Source organism: Amyelois transitella, chromosome Z (genome assembly GCF_032362555.1).
Source record: "Amyelois transitella isolate CPQ chromosome Z, ilAmyTran1.1, whole genome shotgun sequence".
In the NCBI taxonomy this organism is placed as follows: domain Eukaryota; kingdom Metazoa; phylum Arthropoda; class Insecta; order Lepidoptera; family Pyralidae; genus Amyelois; species Amyelois transitella.
In genome coordinates this window covers 11,182,980-11,198,635 of record NC_083535.1, presented here as the reverse complement: position 1 = coordinate 11,198,635, position 15,656 = coordinate 11,182,980, and the positions used below count along the sequence as shown (strand labels likewise).

Sequence of the window (15,656 nt, the reverse complement as noted above, 5' to 3'; positions counted from 1 at the left end):
TTAATATGTACATTGCATTTTGCAGGTAACTAATTTTTCAACCAAATTTATAATAACTTTTTAATTTTATTTTTAAGGCTAACATCAATTCGTCTTTAGTACTGAAAACTCCCATTAACTGTTTGCCTATCATTTTTCGCACATTGTTTAGGGGAGTTGGATGGATATGGCATAATCTATATTATATTCATTATAATCTTATTAAGTGTCGTGTGGATCCCGGCACCAATACAAAAAGAATAGGACCACTCCATCTCTTTCCCATGGATGTCGTAAAGGGCGACTAAGGGATAGGCTTACAAACTATGGATTCTTTTTAAGGCGATGTGTTAGCAACCTGTCACTATTTGAATCTCAATTTTATCATTAAGCTAAATAGCTGAACGTGGCCATTCAGTCTTTTCAAGACTGTTGGCTCCCGTCTTCCCCGCAAGGGATATAGACGTAACCATATGTATGTATGTAATCTTATTAAAAATTGTGTACCCTGCTTAATTTATAATATTTACACGAGTGTAATTAAAATCGTAAATAACGTAAAATATTTGCATAATTATTAGTAAAAAAAAAAACACAACGCTGTACCCGACTGAATCATCCACAAAAGCCGGTTAAACATTGTCGTAAGCGACATGTCAATGTACCGATTTCAATGTGGTTTAGGTGTCGCTAAGGCCGAATGCAAGTTAAACACGGGGCAAAGCATGCTTGACTAGCACACTCGCAATGCGAATACAACGTAGAAGCACCCAACTCTCTAATATTTGAAGTTAAAATAAGTCAGTACTTAATTTATTTCCACTACAATTTGAATGTAATACTTTTAAGTCACAGTACTAAGTAGCGTGTACTAGATAACATATCATCCCCCTGTTTTTGTCATAAAAAAGGTAAATGATGTTTCTCTCTCCCTCTATTTGCGTGGTCCAAATTTTGTCTGTAGCCTATTTCACTCTTTGATATTACTAGCCAACATTACGGGAACGTTTTGTTCAAATAAGTAAACGAACGCTACCTATAATTAAATAAAGGAGTTCATAAATCCATAAAAAAATTAAAGATTTACACATGTAAATAGAAAACCAAATTGTAATTGGTAAAGTAAAAATATTCTTGAGTTGGTACATTTCTAAATTGTATCGCACGATAGGTAATATTAGTTTATATCCGGGTGACACGCGGCAATGATTCTGTAAGACTTATCTCAAGATAAACATGCTCGCACGCATCGATGGCCACAAAACACTGTCAATCAACGAATAGAACGGCGAGCTATATTTTATCTTGAGATAATATCGTCAGGTGTCATGATCGTGTGTCGCCTTAAACGGTGGGGGATCGCGACAAACTGTGACCCAGTGTGGCGCAAGAGTTGATTGGAACCGTCGTGACATGTGTGCATTATTATGAAAAATGCCTACTTTTATATAAAACTACCCTAACCTGCGTAATGCACGCTGGATTTAAAATACATTTTTCCGGTAGTTTTGATTTTGTAAAGCATCTTCTATACGACTCTAAAGCTATGTGATGTTCCTCTATCTATTCACATTAATGACTGACACATGCGTGGAAGAAGACTCTTTACAATCGTACCTCAATGCTATCCGATCGAATATTTCCAAAGTCTTATTTTCAATAAGTAGTTGGCAAAAAATCTTTTTATTATTTTTACAAACAAGAAAATTGAAATTTCTCTAAGAAAATAACAAAGTTTTTTGTCTGAACATTGTCAAAAAGTTGTGGCAAATTATGTTTTGTGATAAAATAAACATACTTTTTTTAAATTTTGGCACATGTTTATAACGGTTCCTTGAAATATGGGTAAATTATATGACAACGCGTACCTATTAAATATTCTGAAAGCTAACCTTTTTTAATGGTGTTAACAGTTGAAAAATATATTGTATTTACTGTTTATGAATAAAAGTAGACTACTTGCTCATAGTTTTATAAATAAGCTTCAGAACAAAAATACACGAGAGCCTATAAAATAAAAAGTATTATTTTTAATCAATAGCATTATTATCATTTTAATCGAAATAAAGTTTTGGTATTCAAAAGCTCCCTTTGATAAAATATGAACACTAACAAAAAGATGTTGTAATATAAAGACCCATATTTTTTGGCTACGAAACAAGTCAACGGGTTAACTATTAGCTGATCGTTTCATTCGCAATGCAAGAGAATATAAATTGAAACGAGATTACCTAAAGAGAACGAGTATCAAAAATAAGTTAACATCTCTAAGTTAGTAAAAAAAAGCATGGTAAAAGGCGTAGTTCCGCTCCGTGAGACGTTCATCTGAAAACGATCAAATAATAGTTCTTGTTTGCGCCGCAACGCGCCGCCACTGAGCCACCGTTCACATTATGCAGTTACCTATTTCGTAGCGGAGTTGGTAAGTTTGCTGACGACCCGCGTAAGGGCACGATTCTCAGCTCTCAGCCTTTCGTTCTCGGCTTTTAGCTTTTGCAATTGCTACAAAACGAACACGTACATTATATAACTATAACAATATATACGTTGGTAAACGGCCGTTTTTGTTTTAAGACCGTTTGTATAAGATACAATATAGATTGGTTTTGTGTTTGAGTAAATAGTGTCAGAAGATGATTGATTATTATTTAAGGAATGAAAGTTACCTTTAACTCTTCTTCCATCTCCGAAAGTTTCCTCTCCATGGCTCGCTTCTCTCGCTTCTCGATCTCAGATAGCGAATTTTGATTCTGAAACAGGAGACGAGATTCTTCATATAAAATCCACAGCAATAACTTTATAACGCGCCATGGATTATATTATATAATAACAGGGTTAAGGTCTTCAATTACATATATATTCGCTGCGTAAAGATACCTATATGGTAAAATTCGCAAAAGCATTTTTCTTACTAGTATAGTGAAACTGCTTGCCAACGTCACCTTTTTGTTATAACTATATACCCATTTCTGGATCATAATCATAAGGGGAACCCGAACTCCTCATCACCCTAGAGAGAACTGAAGGGATCAACGCCAGAATGTGTGTATGTATGTTTTCCCACGATTGTCTCGCTAAATCGATTTTGATTGAAAAGTTTTGTTACATTTAAGAGGCTTTAAATTTTTTACCGACTTTCAAAAAAGGGGGATATCGATTGGGGGCGCTTCTCTTTTTACAAAAGTTATTTTAAATAACTGTTACATTACATCTTGTCTTGCAAACCAAAACATGAAATAATGCCAAAATAAGAAGAGCTTTACCAAATCACTAATTAGCTGTTCTGTATATGACCAATTTCTTATGTACCACGATGGGCGTAGTAATTAAATTGAAATTCAGTGTCATGTTGCTAGCTCATCACCTAAAAGATGAATCCGAAATCCCACAAGCCTTTCTTTGAGTGACATTTACAATCTGCGTGGGAATAGAAGCAGCACTTTAAAGCCAATTTAATAAATATATATAGCCAATGTAATAATAAATGGTTGTGCATCGATAAATGTATCAAACAACAGCGGATTTCTCGGCCTCACCTGATCCATCTTGTATATTTTAAAATTCATATCATAGGCGAAAAGTGCATGTGCGTTAATTCAGATATATATACTTATATACTAATTACTGTAAATGCGCCTTTCTTACGCTTTCCCGTTTTTTGTCTTTTTACCACTAAACTAAACAGATTTCGTTGAGGGTAATTATGATAATTTCCTATAAGTACTAATACTATTTTTAAACAACAGCGACCAAGCATGAACAACATGCTTTCGCACAAGCCGCTTCTCACACACTTGCTTAGCAAATCTAACAAAAAAAAATCGCCGAGCATAAAAATTCATTCCGCAAATATTTAGTGCATAGGCATCTTGGGAAGAGATATATTTCATATCATCGTGTAGCTGTATTGCAGCCATATATCTACAGAACACGGAAATACTGACTATAGAAAATATTCTAAGTGGTACACACAAAAACACTTTCTTATTCTAAGTCTTAATTATGATAAAGTTGACGTTGTTAAGGAAAATCTGCAGCATTCACTTTGCATCAGTTTGGTACCATTTCTTCTGCACTGACACGGAACTAAGCTTAGCTATAAGTATAATTTTTCGATGTCAACCAATGTTGTGAAAACAAAAGACGTGACAATGCTCGAAGTGTTCCACCATAATTTATAAAAAACAATAAAGTATTTGAATTATTTGATGAAATGGAAATAATACCAAAAGAATATCAAACACCGACTTAAATGCAACAGTCTAAAACAGGGAAACTGATGGGTTCAGGTTTCAGCAGATATTGAGATATTTACGTTAGAAAAAAAAAAAGAAACAATGCTATCTTTAAGTCGGACATCGCTATCACTTACCACTTGCGTAAGCCTTGTGATAGTAGCGCGCGCGTCTCTCAGCTGTTGCTCCGAAGTCGCCAGCAGCTCCCTCAAGCGGCGGACCTCCAGCATCGACGCCTCGTACAGAGCCTTGTAGTCCTTGTCGCCGTCGTCCGCCTTGTCGCCGCCGCCCTGAGAGCTGCGCAGGCGCCGGACCTCGTTCGACGACGCCTCGTACAGCGCTTTGTAATCCCGATCCTCGCCTTCTTCTGTGCGCTCGCTGCCCGACTGGAAAATTAGAACATCACGTCAGTCAACTCAGCTGAAATGACGTAACGTTATACTGACGTTTCAATTGTACTGCCCTAAAAGTGACACTGCATGTGGCTCGACAATATTCCAAAAATTATGAAGACATTTCTTTATATTATCCATATTAATATGACACTTTCCCATTAAGTGTGTATGTTTGTATATCACGACTTCGCGTTTTATGTATCTTGTCGAATTTCGCATACACATAGTTTAAGAATAGTTACAGTAGAAGGACATATGGTACCTACTTTATCCCCGAAAAAGTACCTACTGTTACCGTGAAATTTGCGTTTTGCGCGCGCAAAGACAAATATTTTTTTAAATATACATAATTTATACACTTCTTGGTTAACGTATGATATTTTTTCTCAGTTTTTATATTATTGCTTTTTCGGCATTTACAGAATACCGTTAGTTCTATTTCATAACTAATTTCAATGTAAAGTATACCAATTAAAATTCTTGTTTGAATTGAATATTTAACATTGAAATTAAAAAGTTACTCAACACACCGGCCAATTGAAATTCCTACATACATATGGTCACGTCTAAATTCCCTGCGGGGTAGACAGAGCCAACAGTCTTGAAAAGACTGAATGGCCACGTTCAGCTATTTGGCTTAATGATATAATTGAGATTCAAATAGAGACAGGTCGCTAGCCCATCGCCTAAAAAAGAATCCCAAGTTTCTAAGTCTATCCCTTAGTCGCCTTTTACGACATCCATGGGAATGGAGTGGTCCTATTCTTTTTGTATTGGTGCCGGGTACCACAATTTCTAAGGTATTCCTACATTATACCTTATTTAACTGAAACATTTCGTGTTTATTTTGATTTTTGATTTCTGACCTAAAATTTTATTAACTTTTCGGCTTAGTTGCTAATTTGCTAACCATTTTTCTGTCTAATTAATCAAATTATTTTTTTAATAATAATTACTGATTACGGCAGATATTTTACAAAGGTATCAACCTTAAAAATGTTGCGATCATACTCAGCGTAACTCTGAAAACAAGATCTGTTTTACACCAGTACTGCAGAAATTTCCCTCAATATAGGCGTTGGCAAATATACTTCTCCTGTGATAGAGGCCGTATTGTTATCCAGAATTTTAAATTATCAAAACAAATAAATATCATTTGTGACTACAGAAACAAGAAATATACACCAAGCTTCAATAGTTTTAGAGTTCATAATTTTTTTGTTTGATATGGCAAAAAGATAATGATCTCATCAAAAACGAGGGCGCATGTTATCGTCATCTATCATGATATTTTAAGAAATGTTATTTCCTTGCAGATATAACAAAGAAAGTAATGTATAATAATTGAAAAAGTGAGAATATGGATCTAATATACTAAATGCTGGATCATGGTTACATGACCTATTTACCAATAAGATTAACACGATATGTCATATTATAGTAGGTATAGCATAAACGTACACAATATCCATCCGATGCTAGCGAGTTCAGGCTGAGGGTCCGAGAGTTGAGTCCTCCCAAGGTGTCCAACGCGTTAAGAGAGCGAGACTTCTCCTTTTCCAGCTTTTTCGCTCTATTCTTCCTCTCCGGCCTCACCGGCGGAGGTTCCTCTGGCGGCGGCTCCGGGACTTTGGCCGGCGGCACCGGCTTCGGCTTGAAATTCTTCTGGCTCGCCAACAACTTTTTGTCCAACTTTTTTAACACCGGTGTCATCAGGTTCAACGAACTTAACGTAGCACCACTCAGGTACACCCCTCCATAACCCGAACTCGTCCCCCCATAAATCCCCAAATTGGAAGACGTTCTTCCGAAACCGGCACTATACGGATTATAGTTCCTGTACGTACTAGGACTATGGCTATAGTTCGAGTAATTATTCCCGTACGGACTGCTGTACTGACTGCTGAACATGGAACCGAGCATGCTCGGGGACGAGCCGTAGTGCGTGGTGATGCTCCGCGGACGCGCATTGTACCGATCTTGTTTGCGACTCATTTCGATTATTTATCACAGATAAGTTTGATAGGGACGTGCAGAGCGACCGCTATGCCAGATGAATACACACTGGCGGTTTCACAAGTTTTAATTCGGGTGAAAATATTGTCGACTCCCACGCCGCGGCGCGAGCGAGACGCAATTGACGCACTGGAAGAGCGGCGCGAGCGCGGTGTCCACAAGAGCACGTGAGCGGCACCTGTACGTACTTCGATAGGCAGCGGGACGGGCGCTGGAGGACTGTCGAACATAGCTCGCGTACGAGCTATTATTACTGGCCATGCCTCATCAATCAGTTAACGGTTTCCTTCAAATTTGGCAAGTCGACCGAAGGCCAGCGCTGATGCGTGAGCCCGCCCCGCTTGTACAGGTACGCACGCTAAATATAGGCTCGCGGTACTTACAACTCGTGTTATAATAAACAAAAATACAGCACGAAGCACTGCAGCGGTGCAGCCGCCACGCTGACCGAATTTACGACTTAATTATACGGAAAACAATAAACAGGGATATAACTGATAAAATACGAGTGCTAAATCACTAAGCGGGCTTTTTGTCTTCCGGCTATAAATACATTCTATTTTCAAGTTTACACGGCAGCAGTTCAGGAGGCGCTGACCCAGATACTGATGTTTGGATAGCTCTAATGGATCTGACTGTGAGTTTGAACCGCGCCAACGATTGGTAACCGTTGGTTTCGTAAAAAAAATGTCGACGTTACAAAATACTTTATTTCTGTACGAGCGTGGAGCATCCGGGAAATGATGAAGTGGGTCCCCGCTCGGGATAAACAGATCGTTAATAAAATTGTCAGACGGGATCGGTAGGTACATAGAAAGTTTCCATGAAGTGCGCAGGCGATCAGTTTCAAAGTTTGGCGTCAGACGGACAGGACAGAGCGTCGACCCGGCCAATGTTTTTAAAAAGTTTATACTGCCGCTATCACATTACGATAGGACTATATTGACTTTGTATTGTAAGTTCAGTCCATTACATTTCCGCATACAATGTGCGTTGATGACGCCAGAGCCATGTGTGCAGCTAGCGGCCCGTCATCGACGTATGTATTCGCTAAAAATAATATGGTTTCCAAACTCACATAAAATTTTCCCCATTGAAAATGCCGGCTTTGTAAAACTTGAACAGAAAGGCCACAATCAACGATAGAGGAACGAAAGTTTAATGGGGATTTTTAAGACTGACAAGAGTGTTAATTAAAGGCGCTCATAAAACAATTATGTTCTGTTTATGTCCAATTAAATTTAGATAGAATTGGTTATTTGGCTACGATCACTGCTTTCAAGAACGTTTCGACAAAATACTAAGTTTATAAAAATCTAGTCTTACTGAGTAATATGTAGGTTTATCCTGTACCCTTTGTTTGTTAGTTTAAGCATGTTTTTAAAATGTTTTCTCATGTAAGTGAATTTATTGTTTTTACTTTTATGACAATAAATTCTTTAAACCTAAACCTAACTAATTATCATTCTTTTCATAACACACATTACAGATTACCTAAGTAGTTTTTATCCCCAACAACTTAGTTGCTGCAACAACAGCGATTTGTTGTTACAAGTTCTTTAGTGTTATTCATTAGGCACTACGAATGCTTTTATACAAGAAAAATTACACACTGAAACAATAAAAATTGAAATTAAAGACCACAAAAATATGATATGCGTAGTCGATTTATATGACAGACATACTGGACCGACGCCAATTATGTCGCGCTAATCAGTTAAACTGGCTGTATTTACCAACCAAAGTGCATATAACAACTACATACTAATTTTGAAAAAAAAAAACTTAAATGCTTCTTTTAAATTATGTTCAGATAATTTTTTTGCTAAATTTATTGTCGCGACATACAACACTACTGAGACCATATATTATTTGATGTTTTTTTATAGAAGTGTAACGCAAAAATATGACACTAATGTAGGTAGGTACATATTTTAGCGACAGAAATATACATTTATATACGTTTCTGAATACATGTAGAAACAACCTACATATGTGTAAAAGTATATACGTAAAATAAAATAAAGCATGAACAATGCACTACAATTCTATAAACAACTAATATCGTTTTCTTCTACATCTTATATGACCAGATAATAAATCCGGGTACAGGTATATGTATGTATATTCTCGAGTCATAAAAGATATTGTATACATGCGTGTACCATGACTAACTCCTTGAAGCTTTCCTTATACCAATCTGATTTGGCACCGTTTGTGGTTTTACTGAGAAATGGACATTTAAATATTTAAGCAGGCAGTGTTCCTGTTACCGACTCAATAAATAGAGGACTCAAAAAATTAAACAAAAATAAACAGAACATCTTTAAATATTTAGTGGTTCTTCTTTTTGGGTGTGGGATATACGGAATACAGAGTATCTTGTGGTAAAGGCCCTTACCACTAGAGATCCCATGTGGGCTAGCCTTGCGGAGATTATACGGGAGACCTGACCTGACCTGACCTTACCCAAAGGCGCACCCTGAGCTCCTCTCCCTGTTTAGGATGTATCCATGACTAATGCCACCAGAAAGAATATTACCAATATCCATTTAATATTATAAATGCGAAAGTTTGTATGTCAGTATGGATGTTTGTTACTCTTTCACGCAAAAACTACTAAACCGATTACGATGAAATTTGGTATGTAGGTAGCTGAAGACCGAGAATAACATATAGGTTACTTTTTATCACGGAGTTCCCGTGGGTTTGATAGGGTGTCCGTGCGGACGAAGTCGCAATCTATCTAATCTATCAGCTTTAAACATTAAATTAGTTTTCAAAACCCAAATTTTCCTCCGGGAACCAATGCCAAAGCGGCATCCCTTTGCGGCCTTGTAATGTCAAGCACACTCGGACACAAATAAACCGAGTCACATGAATCATTCGCACACAACACTTATTACTTTCTCTTTGTTATTGTCTATTAATAGAGATCATTATCCCATGCATGCGCAGAAATACGTGTGAAAATTTGCCAATGTTGCTATTTGCGTTGATAGGAAAATAGTTGTGTTTCGCAAGGCGAGTTGTCAGATAGCCGACTATAAAATCTTTGCCTTATCTCTACTCGTTATTATCAAGTTGTGGCGACCGCTCTACGCCACAAGTCACAACAGCCAATAACGCGACGCTAACAGCGAATAACAGCGAAGAGTCTAAATCGCGCAAACAAAGATTTCACGGATTGGAGCATATATACAACCTCCGACACAATATCGTCGTAGCCGCGATTCAACAGGCATCACACCTAGCCTGGCGGATGATCTTCCTTTGTGGTAGTCGAGCCGAATCATCTATTTCACTACAGAGTTTTATCAATATCAGCTAGCGTCGCAATTTGGTTTGTCAGCCTTTGGTCGCTCCGTAGAGTCTCTCCCTTTTATCCTGAGTGCTATTTAAGGCTCCATTTATAGGTTCTAGCGCTTATAGCGCACAACACGGCCGCGGAGTATAAAAAAATAAGTCATCACAATACCAAAACAAAAAACCTCTGCCTCGTCATCTCTGTCCTTCCCTACAACTTTGCTAAGTCCCTTTAAAGCACCTTTTCCGTGACATACTTTCGACAAAGGAGGCTCTATCAGTGGGTCTCTTCTTCAACTGGTAATGAAAATCATTTGCGAATCTAATAATAAGCCTAAAATAACGTAAATTTTAAAATCACGCCAAGCACTTACTACACTACGCTTCAACCACAACTCATCTAGAATTATGCATCACAGAATGAAATACGAGTACCAAATTAACTAACGTTTAAACATGAAAACACAATTTTATGATTCCATAGTTTCCAAATTAAATGTACCGAGACCTTGTGAACTAGATGTTTGTGACAACTGTAGGTACTATAAATACGTATATAGTACGTACGTACTAATTATAGTATACACAAATGCAACTGAAATATGCGATTATATTTAGTGCCAAAAAAAAATCATTCCGGCTGTAGTAATAGTTTTGATGTTTTTGTATGCAATACGCTAAATTATTTTTTTAAACCGTAATTTGAGGCTCATTTCAATAATTTGGCAAACGTCAAACCTGACGGAAGTCCCATTGTTCATCGTTTAAATAAAACAAACAATCAATGAATTTGAGTCCATGAGAGAAATATAAATAAATATGTCGTTTATACGCCAGTGTCAAACAAGTTTATGGCCGCATTTGTACTGTGCCTATCATATTATATAGCGCAGAACTAAAACCAGCAGTTTACTTCGTAATGCCATCCACTTTGAACCGTGCAAAGCAATAAGGTTATTATAAGGTATATAATGGCTATAAATTGACAGAAAATAGTATTAAAAACTTTGATGGAAAGATATGTTTGCCAATTTGGCTTGAGCCAAAACTTTTACAGCTGTTTGACAGCTTGTTATGGTTTAATTATCTTTTTAATAATATGATGCAATTTACAATCAAACAGTTGTGGTAAGAATAAATAAGGCTTGACCATTGTTCCCCATAAGGCCTATGGACATTTATATGCCAAACTTAGTAGATGAAAAAAGAACAAAATAAATGTGAAATAATCCAATTATTATGACCTCTGTACTGAGAGAAACAAATCCATTTCTTTTTTCGCACAACTGAGGCACATGCGTTATTTATTTGTAAGCATGTCTAAGGTAAATCGCAAGGTATCTTTGATGAATATTCTCTCTAAATATACCGCGGCTATTGTTTCATGACGTCAATGCGGTGTAATGGCTTCAGCGCTAAAACTGCGCTGGTCACGATTTTATTTCTGATTTTATGATATACGTATTGATTTTTATGACATAATGAAAGGTATCATAGTCATCGAAATATACTCGATATTTTTGTTTATTTGTTAAACAAATTGAAATTATGTAATGTATAAGGACTTTTTAATTTATTTAACTAGTCATTCGGCGCGATCTTAGACTTAAGCTTGTAAATTTTTATGATAAATCATATAAACATTTTGGATTTCATCAAAATCAGACCAACCGTTCGAAAGTCGTCGCGTTACAAACATATATACATAACATTGTATTATCGCCTCAAATTGATTGGGAGATCTAAATAGCTTTGCTTGCTATTTTATCGGAGAGGAGCGGTATTTTATCACCCTTATCTCAGTGGAAAGCTTCAACAGGTGGCAATGATGCGCCGGGGCAGTGTCACTAGTGCTAATTGTGCAGTAAGAGATAATAATTGCATACAACATTATTAATATAGCTGCCTCGGAGTAAATTAATTCAGATTAGAACGTATCATTTATACGCGTAGCGTTTCAAAGTCACACGTCGTGTTTTAACAGTGAGGTCAACGATTATTTAATGCTTTCAAATTTGAGTTAACGATAGTGTTGGAAACATCTTGAACTCTATACACGCCACACACGCGATGATAATAGTAACCCACACGTAAAGGACCTGGAACTCTAATAAATACCAAACTAACTACAAAATAAATATCTTCCCCAGGGCTTTCAGATTGAGAGTCACCGTTACCGCCATTACATTTGCAAGTATTTGTAATTAACTTTGATATGAATAATATAATAGAGTTCGTTATTTCTGGATGCAACTATCACTCTGGCCAAACAGATTTTTTTAACGTAAGAGTTGTTTAGCTGGCCAAAGTTAACAAAACTAACTTACTTTCGCGTTTATAACATAAATTTATATAATTTTATTAAATATAGTGTAGGTATGTGTATCAATTAGATAATGTTCTCAGCATCTCGTTAGTATAAATTACTTTACACTTCACATTGCTAACGCTTCTAACTTCCTGAAACGCAGCGTTTTTATACCTACGCAAATGTGGTGTTTTATTATGTGACAATAAAATATTAGGCGGTTTCCCACCGCGGCACTACATAAATCTGTCTGTCGCAATTTTGCTAATTATAAAACTCACAGAAGTCCCAGTATATAAAGCTCATTTTTGTTCAGCAACCTTTATTTTATTTTTCTCTGTCCCTGCTAATTACATACATACATACATATAGTCACCTCTATAACCCTTGCAGGGTAGACAGAGAGGTAGCAGTCTTGAAAGACTGAAAGGCCACGTTCAGCTGTTAGGCTTCATTCCCTGCTAATTACTATCTATTTATTGTACGAAATAGACAAATATCGTAAAAAAAATATTTATTTGCCTGTAAGAGCCTTGATACTTGACTGATTATGAAAATTCTTTCACTTGTTTTTTTCTAAAAATCGGTACATATAACTTGCGAGTCAGACTCAGCGAGTCATAACGTGATTAGACACATTCTCCCTAATTATTGAACTCTTAAACACATTTTATTAGCGGAAAGAAAATTGGGGTACAGAACGACCCAATTCTGTCAATCACAATTATTATAATGGAGTAAAAAGGGCGTTGACTGGAATAGCGACTAGTTATTTATAAAATACATATGTATTCATTCAAGTATACAAAATTCTAAATATTGAAATTGAGATGAGGATTCGACACTTTCTAGGTAGTTCACCAAAAAAGGAGCACTACAATTATGTTTCAGGTTTTCTTTGTTAGTCTGTTTTGTCTGTCATTAATTAATTTGACGCGTACACGAGTTATAAATAGGATGTACGCGGCCTAGTTTTTTTATTGTGCTATTATACATCAAAATTTTTCAACTTAATTATAATTCGCCATAACCGAGCAATCTGTGCGAGATATGCTTGTATGTATATTTATACCGTGACATATCATCACCCACTCGCTCGCATGAAGACGACACCCATTGCCAAATAAATCCGTTATTTAAGAGATTTCATATCATAAGCGTAGGATTGATATATGGAGTTATACCAATGTTTGTTAGCGTGTGTTGAGATCATAGACATAGGAATAAAATAAAAATAGAAGTGCGATGCCGTAAGTTTTTACAGGTAGCTTCCGGCTGACTTCCGTAACCTAGCACTTTTTGGATCATGGATATGATATGAATTGAACAAAATTAAATCATACTCAATTAAATTTAAAAAAAAAACCGCTTACAGTTCCAATAATAATGTTGCTATATACTACAGGGTTAATGTTGTACCCATTATTAAATCAGTGACTATTTTAGTAGTTAGAACTGAAATGTACAAAAATAATATGCAATAAATGAATTGAAATGGTTGATCAATTTTGTACGTCAGCCTTTTTCTCCGTCCTGGCGTTAGTTCCTGTTACATCATCACCTCTCTGCAGCGGTGCACTTTTTAATCATGATCCTGGATTGGGTGAGACAAGTTTTTACACGAAGCTACTCCCGTCTGACCTCCGCGACCTTAGCAAGGGAACCTTATCCATATCGGATCATGTTTACCCATCCAGTTGCGGGTTTCCTCACGATGTTAACCCTTACCGTAAGAGCATTCTGTACGACAGTACTGTCATCTATTCCGAGGTATGTATGCGGCGTTTTCGGCGTAAAGTATTACCGACCAATTCACGGCCGAGTCTACCGAATGTAAATGTTTACGTGGTTATGATTTGCAGTCCATTACACGTTTTACCCACTAGCTCTTACGGACGCCAGTATTCTGTCAGTCGATACGCAAGCTACTTACCTTTGAGATAATAAACAGCTTATAAAATAATATTTCAAAGAATAACAAGAGCAAATTCCATAACTTTTTCTTATAAAACGTTAATAAAATTAAACTTCCTCACGTCTTACAATTACTTGTAAATGGCTTTTTATTACCGCGAAAAGAATTTTTTTTTATCGGAAATATATAGGTACGTAACTAAAGTGCCCGTTAGGGATTTTACTTAAAAAATCGTAAACAATCTTCAAGCGTAGTAAATTTCGGAATAAAAGAATTAATAAGTTGGTTACAATAATTCCTCTGAATTCGCATCATTTTTACTCCCTCAGCAAACATCGCTGATACTGTCAACCAGGTTCCTACGTTCACCAGAGACCTCTTCATTTAATACTCTACCCCTTAAAAATACAATAGATTTAACAGCAAAATGATAAGAGTACTCACCTGAAGAGATTCTGAGTCAACGTCGCCCTCGCCGCCCCCGCCGCGGTCGTTCACTATGTCCTAAAACGGAGGTTATATCGTTAAAAAGTTTTATCAAGAATATTAATCGATGTATGTAAAAACAGTCGCTATTAAACCTAGTTTAAACTGTATAGCAAGAGGTCAAATTTCGCTGCTGGCGACTGTACATTAGTGAGGTACACAATGTGTACTGTAAAATTCCTACTTAAATATTAAAAATGCGAATAATTCGAAAATTTGGTACAGAGATAGAGTTGAACCTGAGGAAGAACATAGGCTTCTTTTTATAGCTAGGAAAACTAACAACGCGGACGAAGTTGCGGGCAAAAGCTGGTCTCTATATACTACACGAAGCTTCGCGACCAATGCCGTATCGAATTTATGGTTAGGTCCATTTGGGAATCTGACCATTCGCGAAGGATGAATGAATGTCTTCCTTACTTTGATGTTAGAAAAGTTGATTTGATAACATATTGGCAAAGCAATGAATGATTTATGTATAAATCTAGTCTATGTACAGTTCCCGTACACTATTTCTGTTCAGTGTAAAGTGTATAACCGACAGCCGTGTGCCATTCTCGTAAATTGAAAATATCAATCGCTTTCACGTGCCATAGTGGAACTCGAAACTGGAGCGGTGCTAAATTGGGAACAACATTAACAATGTCGTTTCCTGAATTTTCAGTAAATTCTGTTGTAAAATCTAATATGAGGAATTTATTTTTTAATGGAATTTACAGTTCGTTAAGGGCTTACTTTAGGGCATACTTTACGTATGTGCGATGTTTGTACGTTTGAGATATCAAAAAGTATCTCAGAAACGTTTGTGAGTGAGATTTGAGTGGATCGTGACGATTATCCATTGCTAGCTCAAAATAAATTGCAGCGAGGTTGACACGCACCTTTTATACTCAAAGGGTAACTTACACTTTAAATTTTACGTGCATTAAATTTAAATAACTTTTTATAAAAAGAAAAATTCTAATAAATTGTACATAACGATTTATAAGAAGCGTAAGCCATTTTGTAGAGTAGAA

At 36.5% G+C, this 15,656-nt stretch overlaps 1 protein-coding gene across 8 annotated transcripts in view; it reads right to left on the bottom strand.

The window, feature by feature from the left end:
* Positions 1-15,656, bottom strand: part of LOC106133952 (protein phosphatase 1 regulatory subunit 12A) — a 60,259-nt gene that overhangs the window by 2,549 nt on the left and 42,054 nt on the right. For all 8 annotated transcript variants that reach the window (XM_060953475.1, XM_060953477.1, XM_060953478.1 and 5 more), the window contains 3 exons: positions 14,599-14,658; positions 4,352-4,600; positions 2,646-2,729 (listed from right to left, as the gene is read on the bottom strand). In XM_060953475.1, coding sequence (XP_060809458.1) covers positions 2,646-2,729; positions 4,352-4,600; positions 14,599-14,658 — 393 coding nt within the window. The remainder of the gene's footprint in view (positions 1-2,645; positions 2,730-4,351; positions 4,601-14,598; positions 14,659-15,656) is intronic.